A 23354-nucleotide genomic window follows, 5' to 3' on the forward strand; every position below is an offset into this window, starting at 1 on the left:
TGGACACAAAACCCCTGAGACATTTCTCAGAATAGATTATTCCAAAAGAGTATTCCAAAGAAAAAAGAATGTCATACAGGTTGAGATCATGAGGTAATAAATTATGCAAGAATCTTTGGGTGTATTATCCTTCAAATCTTTTACAGCTGTCCTGTGGCTCAGTGGTTAGAGCACGGCACTAGCAATGCCAAGGTCATGGGTTCGATCCCAAGGGATTGCACATAGTCAGAAACAAATGTATAATCCAATCCAATGTAAGTCACCTTGGATAAAAGCCTCTGCCAAATGCATAAATATCCATGTCAATCTCTTTTCTGAATCTACTCTGAGGCAATTGTTTTATTTATTCTGAGAAAAGAAGTCAAGTTGAGATATTATAATAAACAATGCACTGTAATTATTACAAAATTAAATTTGATAAAAATTTCAAGAAAATTATACTAATAAATTTGTAAACAGGTCTGTAATCTAATGATTGAAAGAGTGGTCGCCATCTACAGGTGTAATGACGTAAACTAGAAAAAGTCACCCATAAAATGTTATTTAGCCACTCAGGGGTTATATTTTAATCAACATACTCTGTGCTGGTTTATCCTGCTTCACTAACTAAGATTAGTTGATGCTCGTCCACCAGCTGACCGGCACAATACCCAGTGTTTTAGATCTTGTTTTATTATGTCAATACTAATATATCTTGAGATCACGATGTAATTTCACATTTTATGTTGGAAAAAAGCCTTAGGAAGACACAGAGGTGAAACAGATTGAACCTTTATTACACCTATAGTAATGCATCGTCTGCAAGAGATTTTTAGACAGCAATTTCAAGACAAGAATGTAGAGTTGTTATTTATACACTCAAATGGATCAAATATCATTTAATATGATTTCACGACTGCAGATGTCTTAATTTCTAGCGTTAATGAACTGAAAACAGTTAGGCAGTTGAGTAGTGTTACCACAGAAATGACTTTAGCAGGAGGTTAACAAGGCTAATAATTGGGTTAAAAATATGTTTCTTCACCACCCCATCCCCCAAGTGCACTGTCTATTCAAAAACCCCATACATGTTTACAAGCTCTCTCCCACAGGCACAATACACTTCAGTCTCAGTGGAAAGTAACATTACATCAAAGTTGAATCCTTTGTGATCATAATATTTTTGATTCACGCATGTTTTTGTGCAGAAACACAAAAACGCTTCTATATGAATGTAACGGATTTAAACACAAAAAATACCAATAAAACCAACAATTTCAGTTTTAAAGATGTTTATCTTCCAGCTGCCTAAACTTAAATGTCCACAGAGCCAGACGGAAGCGGGTATAACATGGACAGTAAATACAACAGCGCCCTCTAGTGGCTCATCAAAAAGATAGAGCGCCATTACAAGGACATGGTTTAATGTAACGTTAATGTGCAAATTTCTGAAATTACCTTCACTCAACATAAATTATCTATACATACGTTTTTTTTTGTTTAAAGTGCTGACACAGAAAAACTGTCTGTATGTTTCATTATAAAAATATAGTTCACTGATACTATCAATTTGGTTCATTATACATATGCTACTAGCAATGTCCAGCCATGTAGTTAGTGTAGTTATTAGAAAGTATTTAGGCATCAAACACATGATACGTAAAGTTTTCCTGCTGTGGTCTAATATTAAAATTGTAGGCCCCGATTTTCCTTTTGTAATAGAACAATCCTCCAATAGCAGCCAGGGAAAGCAGAACCACACCAACACCAAGCAGAACAAACCCAACAGTGAAAATGGTATTAGATGTTGGGTCGATGGGTGCTTTAGGATAAAAAAAATGAGAGAGATGGCACCTTAGTGATGACAATTCTAATATACAATATAAATATATGGAATATATATGAAATAAGAAGACGTACGATTTATTTTATTTGATCTGAGCAAAGGTCCAAAGGATGCCCTTGTCACTCCAATTAGATTAGATGACCTGTATGCTTTGACCAGACCACAAGCCTAAATCAAGGAAGAAAAAAAAACACGTTCAATTGCACAGAACAGAAAAGGCAGTCAAGATTAAAATAAATAAATAAAATGTCATTTTTCTGTCATACAAACTTAATGAAATGTAGCGTGTGAACTCACAGGACTGCAGGTGTTTTCCTGAATAGCCACACAGATCTGGATCTGACAGTGCAGGTAGATGATGTTCTCGTTTGCTAATGCGAAGACCCGCACCGACAGCAAAGCCACCGTGTCGTTTCCGTTCTGAATAACCGTAGTGTGTGAATTTACACTCGGACAACTGGGGGAGCATTTGTGAATACAGTCAATACATGGCAGGTTTCTAATAATAGTACAGGTCAACATGAACAGAAGAGAACAGAAAACAAATTCATATGGTACATTAAAGATAATATAGGCCACTAAACACAATTGGCAAAACACTTTCAGATTGATAAGAGATTGCAGATATTTCTCAATCGCACCCACCCGTTGTCCAGAAACAAATAGCTGATTGATTGTGATGAGTCCATGGTGGGTGTGGCCCAGCACTTGTTGATAATAACTTTAATTTGGGGTATAGTTGTGTTGACCGCGACCTCCACGACGATCTCCTCGTCTGCGGAGAGCGTGTAATTCTCAGGCAGTGGAAACGTCCCGTTCAGCAACCTCACATTAACTTGGAAATGACCTGATCCATATATTACATCTTTGATCAGGTCAAAATACCTGCAGGGGACAGTTTATTATTGAGCAAAATTATGGTTGTTAATCTCTTAAAGTGACAGTTCACCCAAAAATGAAAATTCTGTCTTCATTTATAAATGTTCACCCTCAAGTTGTTCCAAATCGGTGTGCATTTCTTTGTTCCGATGAACACAGAGAAAGATATTTGCAAGAATCCTATGGTAGTCAATGCATGGCCACCTACCATAGTAAGAAAAACTGCTTTATAAATGTCTTTGTTCTGTTGAACACACAAAAGAAGATATTTTGAAGAATGTAGGAAAGCAAACAGTTCTGGGGCACTTTTGACTACCATTGTCCTTTCTCCTACTACGGTAGTCAATGGTGGCCAAGAACTGTTTGGCTACAAGCATTCTTCCGAATATCTTTCTCTGTGTTCATCAGAACAACGAAATTTATTCAGATTTGGAACAACTCGAGGGCGAGTAAATGATGACAGAATGTTCATTTTTGGGTGAACTGTCCCTTTAACATGTACTGTGTTATAATTAACGCCTTAAATGAGATTAATGTTCTTGACATGACAAGACACGGGGTACAGAGTAGGAAACGGAGAGAAAAACAAGCTCCATTGAGATGTGGTTGCTATGGAAGCACTGTACCCTGAGGAGGAGTATCCCGTGGAGATGACGACACTGCTGCTGTAGGTGCAGATGATGGGAACCGCCAGACGATTGAGAGGAGCCATCGGCAATCCGTTATGTAAGAATACACTGTTCATTTCGTTATACAGAGTCACATTAAGCGTATTATGAGTGCTGTTCTGCAATGTAAACACAATATTGGTCACATGAAGATCCTACAGAATCAGGAATCATTTCGTTGAGTAAATTGTAGTCATATTTTGACATCCCGGAGCACTTACTTGTTTCAACGTAGTACCACACTTATGCCACGCTGCGACGAGGTGCACGTGAGTTGAATTTACTTGATTTGGGACACATTCAGATTGACTGAGGTACAAGGCACTGACTGGAATATAACTGTTGTTCAGGAAGTCGCGTCTTACAATGACTGATATGAAACCAGTGCCGCACTCCACATATATTGACTCGTTACCGGGCGTAGTTTGCAACCCAAATGAGTCGTCTGATGTCGTTAGACTTGCCGTAGATTTGTGTGGGCTAGCCTGAGTTATGGAACTGGTCGATGGTCCATTTGATTTCAGGGTTGCTGGAATAAGAGTTGTGGTTGTTGTAGTGGAGTGTGAGGTTGTTAAAGGACTGTTTGTGGTGAGATCAACGCTCGGTGTAGTGGAGATAAAAGAAGACTGTGGAGGTGATGTTGATGCTGTGAGCAGAAATGGAAAGAAATAGACATTGTAACAGAGCTACAAATTGATACACTCTGAAACAAGTATTCAGATTTCATCGCCAAACTCTTGTATTTTCAGCCCCTACCCTGTTTGTTTGTAATGATCCAATGAATTGATCAAATGGATCAAATCAATTCACAATTTTATTGAATTTCATGTTCAATTTATAGCCTAAATGTGTCACATTATGGACGAAAAGGTTTATAAAATTCCTTTGTAAATTAATACCCAGAATTCCCAGAAAATTAAGAGAATTATTCCAAATTTTCATTTAATCAGCATTACTAGATGATTATCTCAGGAGTGACATAACGTCATCCAACAGCAGTGAAAGACTGACAGCAAGACAAAACACGTGAAAACTTTGAAAAGAATCGAGGTTATCACATTAAAAATAACTTTTACTAAACACTTTGCAGTATTTGAGGTCTGAAAAAATGCAGAGCATCTTTTTTGTTAGTTTGACCAGTTTCTCCAGTTTTCATTTTCTGCAAATAATTGCAAATAGATATAATATTTTTGACATTTGGGAGAAATACAGTCAGTAGTTCACAGAATGAAACAAAAATGATCCTTTTACCTAAACACGTAGTAAATTCAAATAATTTTGAAATGTTTTTTTTTTCTTTTTTTTGTGACTGACATCCATTTGTTGCAATTAAAGTAGTGTGACATCTCATCTACCTGCACAGCTGCGTCCTGGTCTGTTGGGGTTCCAGTCTGTGTACCCGTTCCAACAGTCACAGGTGTACGAGCCAAGGGTGTTAGTACAGTTAGCCCACAGAGAGCAGTCCGCCATACCCAGCGAACACTCATTTAAATCTATAAATAACAAGAGACCAATCACATCTCAAGTCAACATGTCACATCAACAACAAGAAACTGTAGCAATAATTCCATCATGCAACAGAGCGACAGGCAGATATTTTAGTAATATAATGAATAAAAACAAGCAGTACCCTCTATTTGTATACTGTTTTTATCTACAGTGTATACGCTGCTGTTCTGTAGTGATTCCATCAGAGCTGTAGACACATTTAACATGTCTAAGTTGTTGTTTGGCGGAAATACGATGGAAAAGTTCACAATCACGCTGCCGTTAGAAAGGGATGTGATCTGGATGGTGACCAATCCTGAGATGATGAGTTTACGTATATCTGCACTTAAGGATAAACCAATCTGGAGAAAGATTCGAGAGAGGATCATCAGTTTATTTTTCACAGTCAACTTATATATTATGGATCATATGATTAAAACCAACATTTTTACATTTCTCAGTTATGACTCTACAGTATTTACAAAATAATTCAAAGAGCTTTTGTACAAATGACTTAGCAAACACCACAAAATAAGCCTAAACTAATTATATATACAGTATTTATATGTAATTTTATTATATATATATATACATACACATATACACACATACTGTATTCACACACACACACATGTACTGTATATATATATATATATATATATATATACTGTATATATACACCTACATACAGTTTACACACTATATTATATATGTATAATTATCATATTAATATTTTGTTTTTTAAAACCAAAGAAGCATCATTTAATCTTGCTGCTGATGTGTCTGAATGAATAAGAAATCCATTACCTCCTCTATGACGCTCTCGCAGAACTTCTTAAAGTCTTCACTGTTTGGATCGCTCATATACTGTTCATACGTCATGCTGGTCAAACGGGCTGTCGCAATGATCATCTCTCCATCTACAAAAAGCACGGCCATTTTAGACTAAAAGTGAACATCAATTTTTCACATTTTTAGTGACATGCGGGCTCTCCAGGAGTCCGTTTGTGAAAAATATTGAGACCCAAAAAAATGTACCGATGGCAAAGAGGTACAGCTTTCAGCAAGTTCAGTTTGGTTCTGTTAGTTTAGTTTAATATTAATGAATGACTAATGAATCAGTCAAAAGTAAAAGGTGACCACAGCTGTACTTGCCTGTCCTCACTTTGACCTTCATAGGGTTTCCCGTGTTTCCACAAGCAATTGGACTGACCAGTAAAGTGTAAAGAACTGCAGGGTTCAAGTCTGTGAACATCCAATGCAAGTCTATTGTATTCTTATTTGCCAGCTCAGTGGTCCCCTGTAGCAGAACCAGGTTGAAACTGACACCATTCTGGTGGTTGGTGGTCCAGGTCACATTGAATGTGGAATTAGTGACATTATAAGACAAGATGCTGGTGATCTCAGGTATGTAGTCTTACATGGAAAGAATTGTAGGTGGATGTTAGTAAAATACAGTATTTATGACCATACAAGTAATGTAATTTTACACTAAAACATATACAAACTGACAACACTATACTATACATTATTGATATCATTATTAAAATACATACTACTGTTTGTACAATAAAATATATACAGTGGGGACCAAACTTTAAAATCTCAGACTACACCTAAAAATCTGGAAATACAAATCTAATCATATTAAATATTCAATGATTTAAAATAAAGAAACATAATGCATTAAAACTTTTCATGTATTATATAAAAAGGCAAATTTGTGACATTTTGCATAACGTACCACATGTAGAAGGAGGTGGTTGGCTGGTAAAAATACTTAAACCTCCAGGCTGATCAACAGAGGATGTGTCTATGATAACATCTCCACTTTCTATTTCATCAGTATATGTTATAGGACCTTTAAAAAATTGGGTTAAAAGCACAGATGAGCTCCAGTAAAAAGATCTGTTATAAACGACAGTAAGTTAAACGGATTCTAAAAGGGTTTGTGGGTGTTAAGTACAAAACTTACCTAAAGTATGTTGAGTTGTGGTGGTAGGGGAGTTTGTTGTTGTACTTGGTGGAGTAGTTACTTTGGGGGCTGAAACCAGAAAAACATATGTGGTCAAGCCATCATTTAAACCTCCAAGCATGCATGATTTATAATGAAGCAAAAGCAGTTTACAGTCAAGTTCATTATGTCCGCCTTCCATTTCTTACCAATGCAAACTGTTCCTGCTTGAGCAGAGTTGTCGTCTTGATAACCATGGTGGCAGATGCATGTATAAGATCCTTCGGTGTTACTACAGTTTGCGTGGTTGGAACAATTGTTCAATTGGGGGTTTGCACATTCATCCACATCTGTAGGAAAATTCGATTCAATTGAAGTTATATACTGTAGCTCTTTTCACAATTTTGCATTGTTGCAAAGCAGCTTTACATACATTGATGCAGTGGTTACTGAAGTAAAGACGTATACATATGAAAAAGAATTAAATAAAGACAGAATAATAAATATATCAATAAAAACAGAATAAAATCATAATGCATTTATGTGTTTGCATGATGATAATGCACATGCTGGAGCAACATTCTTTGCAAATTATGGCACATTAGTGTTAACATAAAGTGTATCCGTCCCAATCCAAGCTCTAGAAAATAATGTTCTTGACAAAACAAATGCTTTATATTCAAAATTGTACAAATAAAAAAATGTGTCTACAGGTGTTTCTACAGTACCTACCTTCCACCACTACATTAGTCACCTCCTCTATGTTTCCTAGCCAGTATAGTTGTGTGGAGATGTTTTTCAGAGACAGAACTACAGAGGAGCAAACCAGAAGTAATGAAGAGGTCGTGAAGGGTCCTGCTGCCCAAGACCAGAGATGATACACAGAAACACCATTAGTACCCAGAGAACCTGTTACCTATAAAGAAAAAAAGTCATCGCTTGAAATCCACAAACTCTACCCAAAGGGCATGTTGTTGTTTAAGTGACAAACACGAACCAAAGAGTGAAGAAGCCGCGTGTGGTTAAAGAGTCCTTTGTCCATAAGAACAAGCTCATAGGCTGTCTTAACTGTTATTGTTGCATTGAAGCACCAGCCTCTGTTGGCTTAAGAGCAGATGGGTATTTGAATGTCATTGTATGCTCATGAACAAGATATATATAAAATATGTTTTTGTGTATAAATGTTCTCTTACCTGTTAGTAGTGGGTCTGAGCACTGACTGATGTTTTCATTCTGACAGCATTTCTGCCATCCCGGGCAATCTATGTCCCACGTGCACACAGAGCCAGAGGGGTTTGCATCATTGCCTAGAGACCCCGAGACTCCTCCTGAGGGACAGAGCCCTTGCTTTGATGTAAATTCTGTACTTCTGTTTAAAACTATGATAATGACAACATCAGTATACAGCATATATTTAAAAAAAATAATGTGATGTTTATAAATGCACATTTTGGTGTTCAATAAACAAATATTTTCAAATATAATTCTGACATTCATATCTTTATAGCCCTACTACTCACACAAAGCGCAGTAACTCCCAATTTGCTCGTAGCCATGGCAACATTTCATGACCTGTCTGGTCGTGTTGGAGAACTCTGTTCGATATGATGTTTGATAAACTGTGACATCACACATTGTCCATGGCAGCCATCCTCCACATGGTCTCCTCTGGGTGTATGAGGTTGGATAGGAGATCACATGAGTCACCAGCACAGACTCATTCACAGAGCACCTATGATAACCCGAAAGAGATTGTTCATAACCTGAAATAGATGAAAAGAGTACGGATGTAATATGTCGGTTTAAAGATTAGTCATCCATTTTTATATCTCTGTCGAAAAGAAATCTTAAAGGACACAATGGACATTCTATTGATAACTTGACATACATTTTTAATATAATATTTTAGTCCTGAATTCATGCATTATGTCAACACAAAGTTAAGACATTCTGTCAACCAAAATGTATTCATATTAAGATAATACATATATTTTAGGCCATTTAAATAGCATGTCAATTTTTTGTTAGAAGTATGCATATTAGCATAAATAATAATTGTCACTTTAAAAAAAATATTCTCACTTTTAAGAGAGATCCAGTCATACAATATCCCATTAAAAAGAGAAAAATATTAGATACTGATTAAACATTTTAGTTGAATATAAGTTCAACGCCTCATGTTTCTCCTTGAGATTTAAATGAGATCTCTTTGATGTCAAGAACCCTGCTTATATGTGCCAAGACACCAACTCAACAGAGATTTCAACTCATATTTCACATCAAATACTTTTATTTAATTATCTGCGCATTATTATTTTGACTTATAAGTCACATTTGTGTTTTTTGTGCTCCTAAGAAATCATAGTTGTTTAAATTAAACTCTTTCAAATTTCCCCTGAAGCGACCTTTAATAAAACTTTCCTCTGAAATACGCAAAAACAGTTTTTCCTACCTTCAAATAAGGTGTTATGCCCTCTTCCCAGGCCAAGGAAAGACGTGATTAACCAAGTACCCACGACCCAATGCATATTGATGTGCCCAATACTTGTTTTTAAGAACCATACTAAGCCATTGTGAAGCACACACTTTACTCCCTGAACTCCACAGACACTGCTGGAAATCTCTGTGGCACCTGACTGGTCCTCTGCTTTCCTCCACCTCTGCACATCAACGCCCATCTACTTGTGTGCATGTTTGTGCACATGTGTGTGTATTTATTTAACCATCTGGATTGCTGCTAAGCCAAAAAATACACTGCAACAACTGAAGAATTTTATAGCACATATATTTAAGATATAATATGATTTGATATGTTGTTAATTTGCAATGCATTAGCATGTAGCAGATTTGGGAAGGAAATATTTACTTTTTTTTAAAAAAAGGTACGTCACACGTTTTGAATGTAAATTGCTAAATGTGTTTTGATCTTGTCAGCCATTTTAGTAAAACTAATAGGGTTTAGTTTGGATAATGTTGAGTATAGTCCCTAATGACACTCCTTCATGTTTTCAACTGTGTTGCCATAGCGCCTTTAACATCCCATTGCAACTGAAGTAAGACATAAGTGTGTTGTGACCGAACCAACCCTATTATAATTGTCAGTGACTTTTAAGATATATGTTGTTTTTTTCAACCATGCTGTGAGAACATACAATAAGCCAGACACAGAACAAGACACACATAGACGGATGCTCACACATACGGACAACAGATCTGCACCCAGTTTGGCATTTGAGTAAATAAAGCATCTTATTAATATGGTGTGAAAATAGTCTAATTAAAGAATCTCACCGAATGTGCTCACTGAATGACTAAAATGTTCTCATACAAGACCACATACTGAACAGTGTGCATCAGATAAACATCTGAGAGCATAAATTCACACATTTAGTCGCCTGTTGGGAGCATTATCTTAATAATAACAATGCAACTAAGGAAATAACTTACAGACTGCCTTTATACTTATATGATTCTTTTCGGAGCTTTAAAGTAATTTTTGTCGCAGTGAATAGTGCACCTCAGACATTGTGAGAGCTATGAAAAGTAAGTTACACGTTAAATTGCAGTCTAAAAATGGTAGGCAGGGGCATAGTAACCATTTTAACAGACATAGCACTAATTAAGTACACACACTTTTCAGGAACAAATTAGTGTATTAAATAGGAATTAGATCAGCTGTGCTAAGAAAATTTTGAAGCCACTGTATAAAATACATGAAATTGAAAGTAATACAAAGGACATGACATTTTGCAACACAAACCTCAAAACCACTGGGGCATACATACAGTCTTAAAACCTGCCTCCTGTAGTTATACTTTTGCATGAGTTGGCTTGTGTACAGGTACACACAATTTAAGTTCTCCCATAAGAAAATATAATGAGTGCAATCTTCCATCTGTGACAAACCTTATTAATCATGACACTTTAATTAGTTTCAATGGGGGAAGAAACTGAATCTTCTAGAATTAAATGTAATTATTATTAGTTATTTGGTCTTGATGAGGGTGTTGTCATCACTTGCAGAATGTTCTATACAGAAACAACAACACACTGATGAATGCCATTATGCAATCATTTTAACGTTTATTTTACAACTATAAGGCTTAACAGTCAGGGATTCGGTCAATTGTCTGTAGACAAGTGTGTGTTTATAATGTTCCTAATTTGTTGATCATATATACATGTACCTGATTATATTTGTTGATTATATATTATACGTGTATGTACGTGAACCTATAGATTTTGTTTACTGTGATGCAGTAAACATTGTTGTTACAAAGCTTCAGTTGTAATGTGTTAAAAATGATAAATAATTCACTGTATGCATGGCTGGGTTGTAAAATAGCTGTCATTGAATTACATTATACCTATCTGTTCAATTTCCAGATATAATTGCAAATAAAAAATTCGAAACTGTTATACGTATATATTTTTTAGAAGAACTTGGAATCTCTTGTCTCTTTAATAAGTCCGTGTGTACGTGCCAACTCATTTCGACCGTTTATCAGTCCGTCATCCTCCGCTCATTTCCTCCGTTAACGCCCACAGCATACAGAGCGGCCAATCGGAGCGCAGCACACGTGACGAGCGCTCCTAGCGATGACCTCATCCCTAGAGTGGGATGACGTCAAATACAAGATGGATGGAATCACGACTGCCTCACGCTCAACGCAACTCTGAAACAAAGTCCCGTATCGGAGCTTCGCGGCGTCCAAAGCCAACAAACTAGGGTGAGTTAAAATCCCGAACAACTTTATTTCGACGTCTAATTGAAATAGTCGAGTGTTGTTTCGGTTAAATCCGTCTTTCCTGACGTAACGCTGAGAAGGATTTTCTCCCTCTCTCACCTGACATAAGCAGCCTGTTGTGCAGAATGCGGCGTCTGCGCAGATGGTGACGGCGGAGGGTGTGCGCGCGCGAGCAGACGCGTGTTCGTCTCCCATGTTAAAACAGTAGAGCAAAAAAACGCAACCAGTTGCCTTTGTCATGTGTTTAGTAGTGTGGTCAGAGTTTGGCAACGATAAATCAACAAATGTTTTTTTTTAATCTGAAACGGAGTTTGAGAATAGAAGGAATGGGTTAGTTAGCGAAGTACCTACTCCTTTGAACATAAATGTGAACATAAACATACTTGTTCATTTTATTCATGAGCGGATAGTCTTTCTAGTCAGTGTAACGAACTGTAACAAACGTTAGACATGATGTAATCAGCGGTCGTTTTGCGCATGTGCAGACACTGGAAACTGACCTGTATGTTTTAATAACTTTAATTTGTGTATAATATAGAAACAGTCAATACTTGTATACAATGCACACAAATGTTGCAAATATTTATACTAAATATTAACTGTCTGTATAGTTTTAATCTGTATAGTTATATACAGATACCTTATTTTTGTGCTGTCAAGATTTTCTGTTGACTAATGTGGTGGCTTTTATACGACTTTTTTAATTGTGTAATTACTTAAATGTGTTAATATGCTGATGGTGTGACATAACATATTTTTATATTATTCATATTCATAATGTAAATAACATAAGATAGATTTATCTTTTATGTTATGTTTTTTTTCTCAATTTTTGCTGTCACACACCATTGCACACATTTACGGTATATTTGTCAACTACCCACATATGTAATATTTTGTCAAATGTATTTGCACAATGTATCTTATCCATAATATGTGAATTTGCGATATAACTTACAACCTTTTTTACTCCCCTTCACAGCCAAAATGGAGAGCCTGGTGCACTACTGTAACCCTGCCCATGGTATTTCCCTGCTGAGTGCACTAAACGAGCAGAGGTTAAAGGGCCAGCTCTGCGATGTTGTCTTGTTAGTGGGTGATCAACAGTACCGGGCCCATAAAAGCGTTCTCGCGTCCTGCAGTGAGTATTTCCAGTCTGTGTTCTCCAGAAGGGACTGCGAGAACCAATCCATCATTCAACTTGACTTCTGTGAGTCTGATGCGTTTGAGATTGTGCTAAACTACATATACTCATCATCTCTGTTTGTGGAGAAATGCAGCCTAGCCGCCATACAAGAGCTGGGATATAGTCTTGGCATTCCCTTTCTAACCAAAATCATGTCTGCGAGACCTCAGGCATCATTCTGCGTGTCAAGAAAAAGGTTGTCGCTCTCAGAGGAGGAGGATAGCGCTTATCAAAAGAGAAGTGTTATTGTGCATAAAGGTCAGAGTGATCAGCCTGCGATAGATGTTGTTCCAAGGAGAAGTTTGAGTGTTCAGGGAAAACCATGTAAGCGGACCTCATCCATCTCAGAGCAGCTCTCCCTAGCACGTGAATTCAGTGATCAGAGCCACGCAAGATCAAATGAAAAAGAAAACAGCACCTCCATTAGCAAAACATCTAACACATCTACTGGTGATTGCAGGTCCATCATCTCCTCCCCGACATCCATACTGAGGCGTCGAACAGAATATCGTCCACCATCAATAAGGCCACAATTAACATCCTCTGTATCGTTCAGCGAGTCCGTGCAGCATACAAGCCTACAGTCAGACCAAACCGAAGACTCCGCAGAAGAAAGAATGGAGACATCGCGTGATTCCAGACCAGCAGGAGAGCATCCACGCAACCAAACCATAGACCGGAGTGGACCGCTCATTAAAAGTCTGCTACGCAGATCATTGTCAATGGATAGTCCCGTTCCTGTTTTCTCTCCTGCCCTGGAGCTGAAAGACTCTCAAAGCCGAGAACAATCTGTTGTAAAGTCAATTTCTCCAACAGGTAGGTCAGCATCGCCTGAAAATGAAGACCGGGTGTTTAAAGATATGCCTCTTATTCTCAGGTCAAGAGAACGAAGTATGTGTGAGACTGAGGGAACTCAGACGGCTCATTTCAGAATTAAAGCAGAACCCAGCAGTCCCCTCGCAGATCCTTCTGAAATCGTCCGCATTACCGTTGGAGATAACCTGCCGGTCAATTTTAAAGACTTTCAGGCCAACTACGATGAAGGCCCCAGAGGATATTTCACCCCCTCGATGAAGAGGAAGAATAAGATGGATGGGAGTTATTTGCCCTTCAAGAGAACCAGACCTGTCAGTGAACATCACCTCTCGCATCAGGACAGTACTTTTGGTGAGGTACCATACAATTCTAACGTTGACAATAATAATGAGGAACCCGGTGAGCTTAGGGCCAACAAAATGTTTAAATGCTGGAACTGCCTGAAGGTATTCAGGTCGAACGCAGGTCTTTATCGTCACGTGAACATGTATCACAACCCGGAGAAGCCGTACGCTTGTGACATCTGCCACAAACGCTTCCACACCAACTTCAAAGTCTGGACCCACTGCCAAACTCAGCACGGCGTGGTGCAGAATCCCGCACCCTCCTCCAGTTCCTATTCGGTCCTCGATGAGAAATTTCAGAGGAAGCTAATCGACATCGTGAGAGAACGCGAGATCAAAAAGGCTCTGATTATGAAGCTCAGGAGATCCAAGCAAGGCCTGCAGTCACAAACCTTCGGCAGGAAAAGCAGAAGATCCAGGTCGTACGGATGCCCCTTCTGTGGCAAAATGTTCTATTTCCAGTCACATCTAAAACTGCACATGAAGGGTCACGCCGCTGAGCCCGGTGACCTCGACAATGATCCTGACAGAGACCTTCAGTACAAACAGCAGCAGCTATCACACCTCAAAGAGAACCAAGAGCGAGACATCTTTTGCTGCCGGCTTTGCAATGAGAAACTGCCCTCTCTGTCAGAACTAGAAGACCACGAGAGAGCCTGCCGATATGCTACCGTATGCCCGTACTGCGGTCTTCGATTCTCCAACACAGCTGTCAAGAAAGACCACGAAACTCACTGCAAGTACAAAAAGCTCACTTGCCTTGAATGCATGCGCACATTTAAGTCCTCTTTTAGTATATGGCGCCATCAGGTGGAGGTTCACAACCACAATATGATGACTGTCAAAGAACAGCTGACTCTCGGTCTCCAGGAGAGCAATCACGGCGAGGAATCGGACGCTCTCGGAGGTCCACCTTCTCAGGAGTCGATGCATGATAACAGAGAGGACGTCGTATACAGCGACTCATCGGTTCCACCCATGTTCGATTCTGAAGATTCATCATCTTACGTCCCGGAGGATCTAAGCTCCGGTCACGGGGAGCTGAGGGTAAAAGAGGAACCTCAGGAGGAACCAGTTTCAGCCAAGGACAATGCGAGCGCAAGCTCGATTGGATCCGAGGAGCATGGCGTGTGGCCTTGCGAAAAGTGTGGGAAGCTCTTCAGCGCCCACAAAGACCTGGAGCGACATCAGGAACTGCTCTGTCACATCAAACCTTTCATCTGTCACATATGTCACAAAGCTTTCAGGACCAACTTCCGCCTCTGGAGTCACTATCAGTCTCACATGTCCACATCGGATGGAATGAGAGAGATCGACAGAGTTCCGTCGTCTCCGTCCCCTTCTCCGCCTCTCACGATTGCTTTACCAGATGCTCCGAGGTCTCAAGAACCTCCGCTCAGTGTGAGACAGTCAGAAGCAGAGGTACCATCAGCCAAACTCAAAAGGCCAGAGCAGGACGACAGGACAGGCGAGGATGAATTTGGAGAACATTCGCACGCCAAGTCAAGCAGCACAGACAAAGCTATAACCCCTCAGGAATCCGACACGCTATTTTATCACGCCCCAACTCTCTCAGCACTTACCTTTAAAAGGCAGTACATGTGTAAATTCTGTCACAGGACATTTAAGACAGCATTTAGTCTGTGGAGTCACGAACAGAGCCATACGTAAGTGCGCTGATCGCACAGTTGCACATTGTGTCTCAGTTGTAGCCCTAACCATTGGAGAAACTTTGTTCTCCCTAAATTGATCTCATGATTCACATTGGGACACATGCAGCCTTATCGCTCAAAAGTGACTTTAAGGTTGGTCAAACCCAGGGATTTATTAATAACATTTAGTCATATTCCATATTTCAGTATTAAGACTGTCAGAGTTGCTTAAAATACATTTTTTTGTTTTCTGAAGCATTTACCAGTGTTTATTTATTCTTAATGCAAATTATGTTTGCTTCTCTGGCTACAACGATCAAGAAAGACTGTTAAGTGAAACTGTCAACTTAAGAACTCTTCTATATGATTTGTCTTTCAAATTGTTGCAAACACAAAAACATGTATGATTACTCTTTAAAGAAGACGTACCAGTCTTCACCTCTCGTTTTAGTGGCCTTTTTGCTGTTATTTAGCACTTTCAAGCAAATCCAAATAATCATTTATCTCTATTGAGAGCACATGGTGCTGCGGACAGAAACGTTTTAAATCAACCCATAATACCATTAGCGCCACAGCTTGACCAATCATCTCTTAGCCATGGTCTTAACTTAACCAATCACAGTTTTGATTATTGAAATGTCTTGCAAAAAGATGTAATTTTGTTTCTTACAAAAAAATGGGGGTTTATTTTTAGTCCCGTTTCGGGCAGAAGATCAGATGTTTAAATTTGTTCAGCCTTGTGTAGGCTAAGTTAAATAAAATGAGCAGGTATTTGGGAATAAAACTATTTAAATTATTGTTACATGCCCTATCCTTACCTACTTAATCTTGATCATTGATCATTGGTGAGAATAAACCAAAAAATGACTGCACATAAAGTTTTAATATGAAAGTGAAAACTTGATGTAAATTTGAGTTTGAATCGTATAAAAGGCAAATATGCCAGACATCAAATAAATATACGAGAAACTGAACACAGGTGTATAAACATGTTTATTTAATTTCAGCATTGCTTAAGTTGTATTTTTTATTTTAAAAGTGTTCTGTTAATGTGTTTATTGATAGTTAAGTAAACTCTCATGGTATTTTCATTTAGAGATTGTGCATACTATTCTGTGATTGTATTGAAGAAATAGAAGGCTTTATATGTACAAATAGCAGGTTTGGATTGATGTTCTATAAGCAGTTAGTGTGTGCCTGCAACGTGGATCTTCTAATATTTTTGTTGTACAGGATATGCAGTATATGTGGGAATGAATTCTCATAAATGTGTATAAGAGATGAGTAGAAATAGATTTGTATGAGCCTTAGGTTTTTCACACTGTATCGGTACTGTATCAGTACATTGTGAGCTCTACCGTGGTATGAGCACAACTTACCAGAACTCAGTACTCAGTGATTATTGAAGTCTTGATGCAATGATGTTGAGTGGTTGGACATTCCCTGTTCAGTGACCTTTTATTGTGACAGTATCGCTCAGAAAAGACCTTTGTTCGAAATTGTTAAAGCACAAAGCAGTAGTCTTATTTCTTGATATTTTCTTGTATTTAGCAAGTGTTAAAAATGCTAAGAAATCGGAAAGTCTGCCTCTCTTATGTTAGGGGATGTTTGGTTTAGCAAGCTTGTGGCCTTTGTTAAGCACAAAAACATAACAGAATATATTGCTTTTTCTTTGCATTTACTATGAGCTACTATCATGTAATCTATATTTTGATTTATAAAAATATAATACATTCCTTTGTTCCCCCAAGGCGCATCAACCAGTTTATTAGTTCTCAGATTAGAAATGCCTGATTCAGTTTACATTTACATTTCACCCCAGTATTATATGACACCCAATATCAACTTTTTGTTAATGGTTTGATGTAAATCATATTTATCAGATTAATATGGTTCTTTGAAAAATTGTATGACATTGAATGAATAGTAATAAAAACACATTTTGTTTGACTTTCGTAAAATGTTTTCTGTTTTACGAAAATGACATCTTTTTGGTATTCATGTGGTATCACTGCAATAACAAATATTTGTAAGCACTTGAATTGTTCTAATGTGGCTTTAAAAACTGTATCAGTTTTTGTGTTAAAGCATTTTTCTACTGTTTTCTGTGCTTGCTTTCTAAAATAAATATCAATGCTGTGCTGTTTGCGTTTATTCTGCTTCTTGTTTGGAAACGTTGTAGTGTGACTGACTTTTGTCTATTTTGAGTGTAATGTTTTGTATTTTCCAAGAACTGCTAACATACATAAATGTAAGCTTTTGTAAATTCAATTACAATGTTTATGCAATTACCACTAACCAAGTCATTTGAACACATTTAAAAGGCCAACCATCTCTTATATTTTAGTGTACATAATTAGATTTTATTTTTTTTTAAAAGAAAACAAGATGCAGGAGATTTTTTAACAGAATATACTTGCTTAAATTACTGGACACCATTAACATACAAGGGAAGTGTTGGAACAATTAAATCCTAACATGAATTAGGCAATAAATTAGCCAGAAGTAATAGAAACAAAATGTGTATTCTGAATGATTTGCTGTGGTCACATCAATGGTCATAAGACTGTGGTACATGTTCTTTTTACAAGATCACAAAGGTCTGAAAAGCATCATGCTGCAGCAGCTTTATAAAGCCAGAGTGTCTTTGATAAGTCTTCTCATAGTTGTGCTGACTGATGTGCCCATAGAGTCAGTGATTTGGAAAGTGATCTTGTACAGATAGGGCTGGACGTCTTTCAAACTGGTGTCAAACACGTTGTCGACCTCTGACTGTGTGGGCATCTTGGGAAGATACTCATGACGGTTAATCACCTCCACGATGTTAATGACTTTCTCGCCGAGCTTCTCTCCAACTTTCTCACTGCATATCTGGCGTTCCTGTTCGTTGGCCAGGTTCACTACATTGACCTTGATGCTCCAGACCTCCCAGGGAATGCATTCGTCTGAAAATGGCCAGCGTGACTTCTTTTTCTGATAGAATTCCAGAGAGATCTGACCCATGCCATCATTTCCAGAATTTCCAAGGCCATCCTGGAGAATACAAATTAGAATGGTTTCACTATAGTTTCCATTAAAACCAATGCAATTCCCATTACAATCATTACATCCATCACAATTTCTGTGTTGGTTTCTATTATTTTACAAAGACTTTCTTGTACTTCAAAATAAAATAATACTATCATGGTATATGATATTGACATGTGTAACCTACTTGTCTTTTAAATCTTTACCTTAAACTCTGCCACGGCTTTCCTTATAACCCTGTCGAGCTCATCTGAAGACACTCGCACGAATGTGAAGTCAATAAAGTCGCAATCCACGTCTTGAGTTCCCACAGTGCCGATGGAGTATGTGCCTTCTTTCTTATAGTGAAATTTGCCGGTGCTGCGATGCAGGAGAATGGTGTGGAGTAGAGCCAGCATAGCCTCGTCCACCTGCCTGCCCTCCACCGACACCTCCAAGACTTCTGATCGACAGTTCATTCTGATCTATAAGGTTAAAAAAACAAAAAAAGAATTGAAATTACCCTGTAAGGTTCAAAAACAATGAGGAAATGAATATTATCCTCTGATCTGTAACGTTAACGTTCCCCAAATGTGACAGTCAGACAGCTCGCCACCCTCAGCTAACGTTATAACGTTACCTCTAAAGAGCGTCGTGCTGTTAACATTACACTTTAGACGGAATTATTCGTATTAACGGTCAATCTTTAAGTTCAGTATAGACTAAACAAGCAAATATAATGTCATTTACGTCTCTAAACGGCGTTTATAAAACATATTTACCTGAGGTATGAAATGTGAATGCGCATATCTTTTTTCTTGTGATCGGGAGCTCTTGTTTTGTAAACACACGTCAAATATGTACAGGACGCGAAAAGGGACAAATCTGTTTTGGCATTTTAAATTTAATAACCACTGTCTATAATATTCGCGTATTTATTTTAAAGAGACTCGGCCATATAATGTTTTACAAAATTAATGGTCCAGTAGCGGCTTATTAACACTATAATTGTATATTTAATTTAAGATACGTAGTAATTGTGTTGGTATATCTAAGCGAAGTTGAAATGGCATCTTTTATTTTGAAAATATTTTCCGGTACAGTGTCCACGCGCAACACGTCATTTCCGTAGATTTGCTTTAGAGAGAGGATCAAAAAAGGGTAAAACATGGAAGAAACAAACTCATCGTCTACCATTTATATGTTTTATTAATCACGACAAGCTATTCAATAGATAGAAGATGTTGTAAAAGTAGATTCTACGGAGTAATGATGGACGATATTTGATTTTATCAGTTTACTTTTCTACACTGGAATAGTAGTCAAGTACTAATTTAAAACGTAACTTCGTCCTATATTTTGTAATATTTAAAGACATAAACCTTTATGAATGAATAATGCAAAGGACTGTGCCAAGTCTTCCCCTTGCACCATCGGTGAAGGTAAAACTACTCCATGCAGGTTTCCAGCTGGCCACAGACTTGACTGACATGAGTCCTCTTCAGCTGTGTAAAGGTAAAAATACTACTCTACATTTTCCTTTTAAAATTTTGAGTTAGAAACTGCACAAAGCCTATATGTGTTAAAAATAAAATGACAAATGTATTGAATAGAAAAGGCTTTTTTCAAAAGGAATAGAAAGCGTTTTGCTATTTACTCATTTTTCAACAGCGGCAGGTATATCACAGGAGGAGGCAGTGGAGGTTTTGCAGATGTTGCGCTGTGATACTCAGTCTCACCAGGAGAGGGCAGCAACAGAAAGTATAACAGCTCTGGATCTTTTGCACAAGGAGCAGGCTCAGGGCAGCATTGTTACATTCTCCTCAAGGCTGGACGATGTCCTCGGAGGGGGTGTGCCTGTGGGAAAGACCACCGAGATATGTGGAGCCCCTGGCATTGGAAAGACCCAACTTTGGTATAAGAAATTAATTTGAAAAAGGCCAGTTAAGTGAGGGCATTCAGAATTCACTATTTGACCTTATGATTGTAATATAATGTACATTTTATTTGTGTTTGCATTGTTGGTGTATTATAGTTTCAAAAGTGGACTATGCCATAGTTGCCCTAATTTTCAAAAAAATACATCTTCCTTCTTATTTTTAAGCATGCAATTGGCTGTGGATGTACAGATCCCAGTTTGTTTTGGAGGTCTGGGAGGAAAGGCATTGTACATAGACACAGAGGGCAGTTTCGTGGTTCAGCGTGTAGCTGATATGGCAGAGGCGGCCGTAAAGCACTGCACCCTGTTAGCGGAGGACACGGGTACGATTTTGATTGTATGATTGTTATACAACTATCACTCCTATTATCACTCTCCTGTAAGTTCACTAGTGTATTATTGACTGTTTGTTTTCGTCTTTGCTTCTCCTCTTAGAACAGAAACAAGCTTTGGAGGAACTGACAGTAGAGAAAGTCCTTTCTAGTTTCTTTCTGGTCCGTTGCCATGACTATGTGGAGCTATTAGCTGAGGTTTACCTTCTACCTGACTTCCTGGCTGAGCATCCTGAGGTAAACAGATTTCTGACAAAGTATCGTAACACGGCTATATTTGCATGCTAATAAATTATATGCAATTATATCATCCAATCGTAGGTACGTTTAGTAATAATTGACAGCATTGCCTTTCCATTCCGCCATGACTTTGAGGATCTTTCTCAGAGAACCCGCCTCCTTAATGGTCTTGCCCAACAGCTCATCCAAATAGCGACACAACACAGTGTGGCGGTAGAGTAGAGTATGATTCAACCTATTTTTAATATTTACTATTTGACAAATTCATATAGTAAGAATACACCTTTTTTCTTTCTGTGTCCCTAGGTTGTGTTGTCCAATCACATGACCACAAGACTTTTAAATGGCCAATCCAAGCTTGTTCCTTCATTAGGTAAGGCATGAGATACGAAAAATCTAAATACAGATTTATCATCCAATTAATGTATAACACTTCACCTCTTAACAGGTGAGAGCTGGGGCCATACCGCCACTCAGAGACTCATTCTGCACTGGGAGGGATCTAAAAGGTAAACAGATATAACCAGATCATGACGTGTCAATTTTTATATTCTGACGTGAGATTAATTTGGCATACAGAAGAAGTCACCTTCACGCATTACGAGCAATGTTTTTTTTTTTTGACCAGATTAGTCTTCGGTCCACTCAAGCTGACACAGCAAAATGTTGCTTTATAAAATAGCAGCCAACATCTGCGGTGTTCTCAGCCAAATGTGTCTTCTGGAGAGAGATTGAGAGTGTGTTGAATAAACTCTTTACCCTTCACCTCCGTGGGTGATTGAATGAATCACTTTAAACAAGTAGCTTGCTATGCCTTTTGTAGCCAGAACTTATTCACAATGCACCCTGCATACTTGCCAGTCTATTGCTCTTTAGCAGCGAGCAGTATGGAAGCACAGAGGGTCTTCATCATGCTCTGTCCTCTTCCTCTCTCTTGCCATAAAATTGAAGGTCCTCCCACTGGTTGTAACGGTTCAGCTTCGCTGCGTGCGAATTGCCGCAGCTGTTCTTGCTTTTATTAACAGGCAAGGTTATAGAAAGAGTGAATGTGAATGTTTATTGTGGATTGAAAGTATGTCGTTCTCACATGTCCAATCTGTGCTCAGGCTAGCCTCCCTGTACAAGTCCCCAAGCCAAATGGAAGCAACAATTCAATATCAGATTACGGTGAGTTTAAAGGTCCAGTGTGTAACTTTTTTGGAGGGTCTATTGACAGAAATGCAATATTATATACATAACTATGTGTTCAGCGGACAAACTGCTTGCATTCTGTAAATACGTTATCTCCTTCGGCAAAGAACCAAAAACTTGACAACATCTTAGTTCTGTGACAGCCACCGTAGTGTTTCGAAATGGAGGGGTGGAGTGAGCCGTTGGTTGCAATTTGCAACCCTTATCACTAGATGCCACTAAATTTCATACACTAGACTTTAAAAGATTATGGTGCTTCCTAAATAAAACTGCAAGATAGTTGGTAGATGTGACATCATGATATGTTTCATCTAAAGCTACTTTTAACATTCTTGTAATTTTATGCTATCTGTTTAAGCTCATTATTTGAGAAACTACATTTGTCAACAAAGTTTATTTACCACATTGTATGTCTGTTTATGTGAACTTGATTTTTTAAATGATTTTTCAACTAGCCAAATACAAAGTAATAGTTATGAATTAAAGATAAAAATATGATGCATTGAGCTTCTTGTTGCTCATCCTCGCATCCCTCTCTCTCTCTCTCTCTCTGTTTGTGACATCACACACAGGTCCAGGGTTTCAGGGATGCCCCAGACAAACTCAGACCCACTGTTGAATTATGTGCTGTCTCATCTCTGTCTGGAAACCACAGTAAACGCCCTCGAATGGAAGATCAGTCTTGAGGGAGTTTTGCTGAGCATTTCATTTTCATAATACAAAGGAAACCACTTCCAACTTCATAACTAGAAATTAGAAATACAGCAAAAGTGTACATATGTTTTTTATATAAATGAAAAGCTTATAATGGTTGATTGTCTAATTTATTAGTAGAATAAAATTGTGTGTAATAAATGTTGACTCTTAGTTAATTATGCAGCGTTCAGTAATTGTTTTTTATGTTGTTATCCATTAAAGACCTCATAAAAGTGCCACAGTTTGCTGGAACAAATACTGATTATAAGTAGACTTCCCACAAGATCAGACATGGTTATTGTTCAGAGTGAATTAAATAAAAGACGCAAAACCGTTCCAAAGTGGCCAAAGCTTTCCATCATAACGTAAATTGCGTATATTTCTCAAATG

General features: G+C 38.0%; 4 protein-coding genes across 4 annotated transcripts; 2 read left to right on the forward strand and 2 right to left on the reverse strand.

Moving 5' to 3' along the window:
• Positions 1–776: 776 nt before the first annotated feature.
• On the reverse strand, positions 777–9669 carry umodl1 (uromodulin-like 1). The gene is made up of 18 exons (XM_057321277.1): positions 9267–9669; positions 8335–8577; positions 8008–8193; positions 7812–7918; positions 7547–7730; positions 7024–7164; positions 6836–6904; positions 6605–6721; positions 6016–6276; positions 5668–5780; positions 5003–5222; positions 4728–4865; positions 3594–4018; positions 3331–3491; positions 2471–2710; positions 2123–2282; positions 1900–1993; positions 777–1801 (listed from the first exon to the last, which is right to left on the reverse strand). Exons 1-18 carry the CDS (start codon positions 9490–9492, stop codon positions 1617–1619), a joined length of 3270 nt encoding a protein of 1089 aa, XP_057177260.1. The 5' UTR covers positions 9493–9669; the 3' UTR covers positions 777–1616.
• Positions 9670–11395: 1726 nt separating this feature from the next.
• zbtb21 (zinc finger and BTB domain containing 21) lies at positions 11396–17697 on the forward strand. Its single transcript, XM_057321276.1, has 2 exons — positions 11396–11544; positions 12545–17697. The coding sequence occupies exon 2, from the start codon at positions 12550–12552 to the stop codon at positions 15577–15579; it is 3030 nt and encodes a 1009-aa protein (XP_057177259.1). The 5' UTR covers positions 11396–11544; positions 12545–12549; the 3' UTR covers positions 15580–17697.
• Positions 17698–17909: 212 nt separating this feature from the next.
• Positions 17910–19418, reverse strand: atg101 (autophagy related 101). Its single transcript, XM_057321462.1, has 3 exons — positions 19349–19418; positions 18794–19051; positions 17910–18593 (listed from the first exon to the last, which is right to left on the reverse strand). Exons 2-3 carry the CDS (start codon positions 19043–19045, stop codon positions 18189–18191), a joined length of 657 nt encoding a protein of 218 aa, XP_057177445.1. The 5' UTR covers positions 19046–19051; positions 19349–19418; the 3' UTR covers positions 17910–18188.
• A 286-nt stretch (positions 19419–19704) lies between these two features.
• rad51c (RAD51 paralog C) lies at positions 19705–23272 on the forward strand. Its single transcript, XM_057321319.1, has 9 exons — positions 19705–20081; positions 20238–20481; positions 20671–20828; positions 20941–21074; positions 21159–21290; positions 21384–21450; positions 21526–21586; positions 22184–22244; positions 22841–23272. The coding sequence occupies exons 1-9, from the start codon at positions 19964–19966 to the stop codon at positions 22952–22954; spliced, it is 1089 nt and encodes a 362-aa protein (XP_057177302.1). The 5' UTR covers positions 19705–19963; the 3' UTR covers positions 22955–23272.
• Positions 23273–23354: the final 82 nt, after the last annotated feature.

Source organism: Triplophysa rosa, linkage group LG22 (genome assembly GCF_024868665.1).
Source record: "Triplophysa rosa linkage group LG22, Trosa_1v2, whole genome shotgun sequence".
NCBI classification, from domain to species: domain Eukaryota; kingdom Metazoa; phylum Chordata; class Actinopteri; order Cypriniformes; family Nemacheilidae; genus Triplophysa; species Triplophysa rosa.

Excerpts from the sequence above, each read along its gene's own strand:
- umodl1 (XM_057321277.1), bottom strand. The coding sequence starts at position 9,492 with ATGGGCGTTGATGTGCAGAGGTGGAGGAAAGCAGAGGACCAGTCAGGT. Across the intron at positions 8,194-8,334 it reads TGGGAGTTACTGCGCTTTGT|TTTTAAACAGAAGTACAGAA; the intron begins GTGAGTAGTAGG and ends TCATTATCATAG. Across the intron at positions 2,283-2,470 it reads TATTTGTTTCTGGACAACGG|TTGTCCGAGTGTAAATTCAC; the intron begins GTGGGTGCGATT and ends ATGCTCCCCCAG.
- zbtb21 (XM_057321276.1), top strand. The coding sequence starts at position 12,550 with ATGGAGAGCCTGGTGCACTACTGTAACCCTGCCCATGGTATTTCCCTG.
- atg101 (XM_057321462.1), bottom strand. The coding sequence starts at position 19,045 with ATGAACTGTCGATCAGAAGTCTTGGAGGTGTCGGTGGAGGGCAGGCAG. Across the intron at positions 18,594-18,793 it reads AAGCCGTGGCAGAGTTTAAG|GATGGCCTTGGAAATTCTGG; the intron begins GTAAAGATTTAA and ends TGTATTCTCCAG.
- rad51c (XM_057321319.1), top strand. The coding sequence starts at position 19,964 with ATGCAAAGGACTGTGCCAAGTCTTCCCCTTGCACCATCGGTGAAGGTA. Across the intron at positions 20,482-20,670 it reads ATTGGAAAGACCCAACTTTG|CATGCAATTGGCTGTGGATG; the intron begins GTATAAGAAATT and ends CTTATTTTTAAG. Across the intron at positions 20,829-20,940 it reads CCTGTTAGCGGAGGACACGG|AACAGAAACAAGCTTTGGAG; the intron begins GTACGATTTTGA and ends TTCTCCTCTTAG.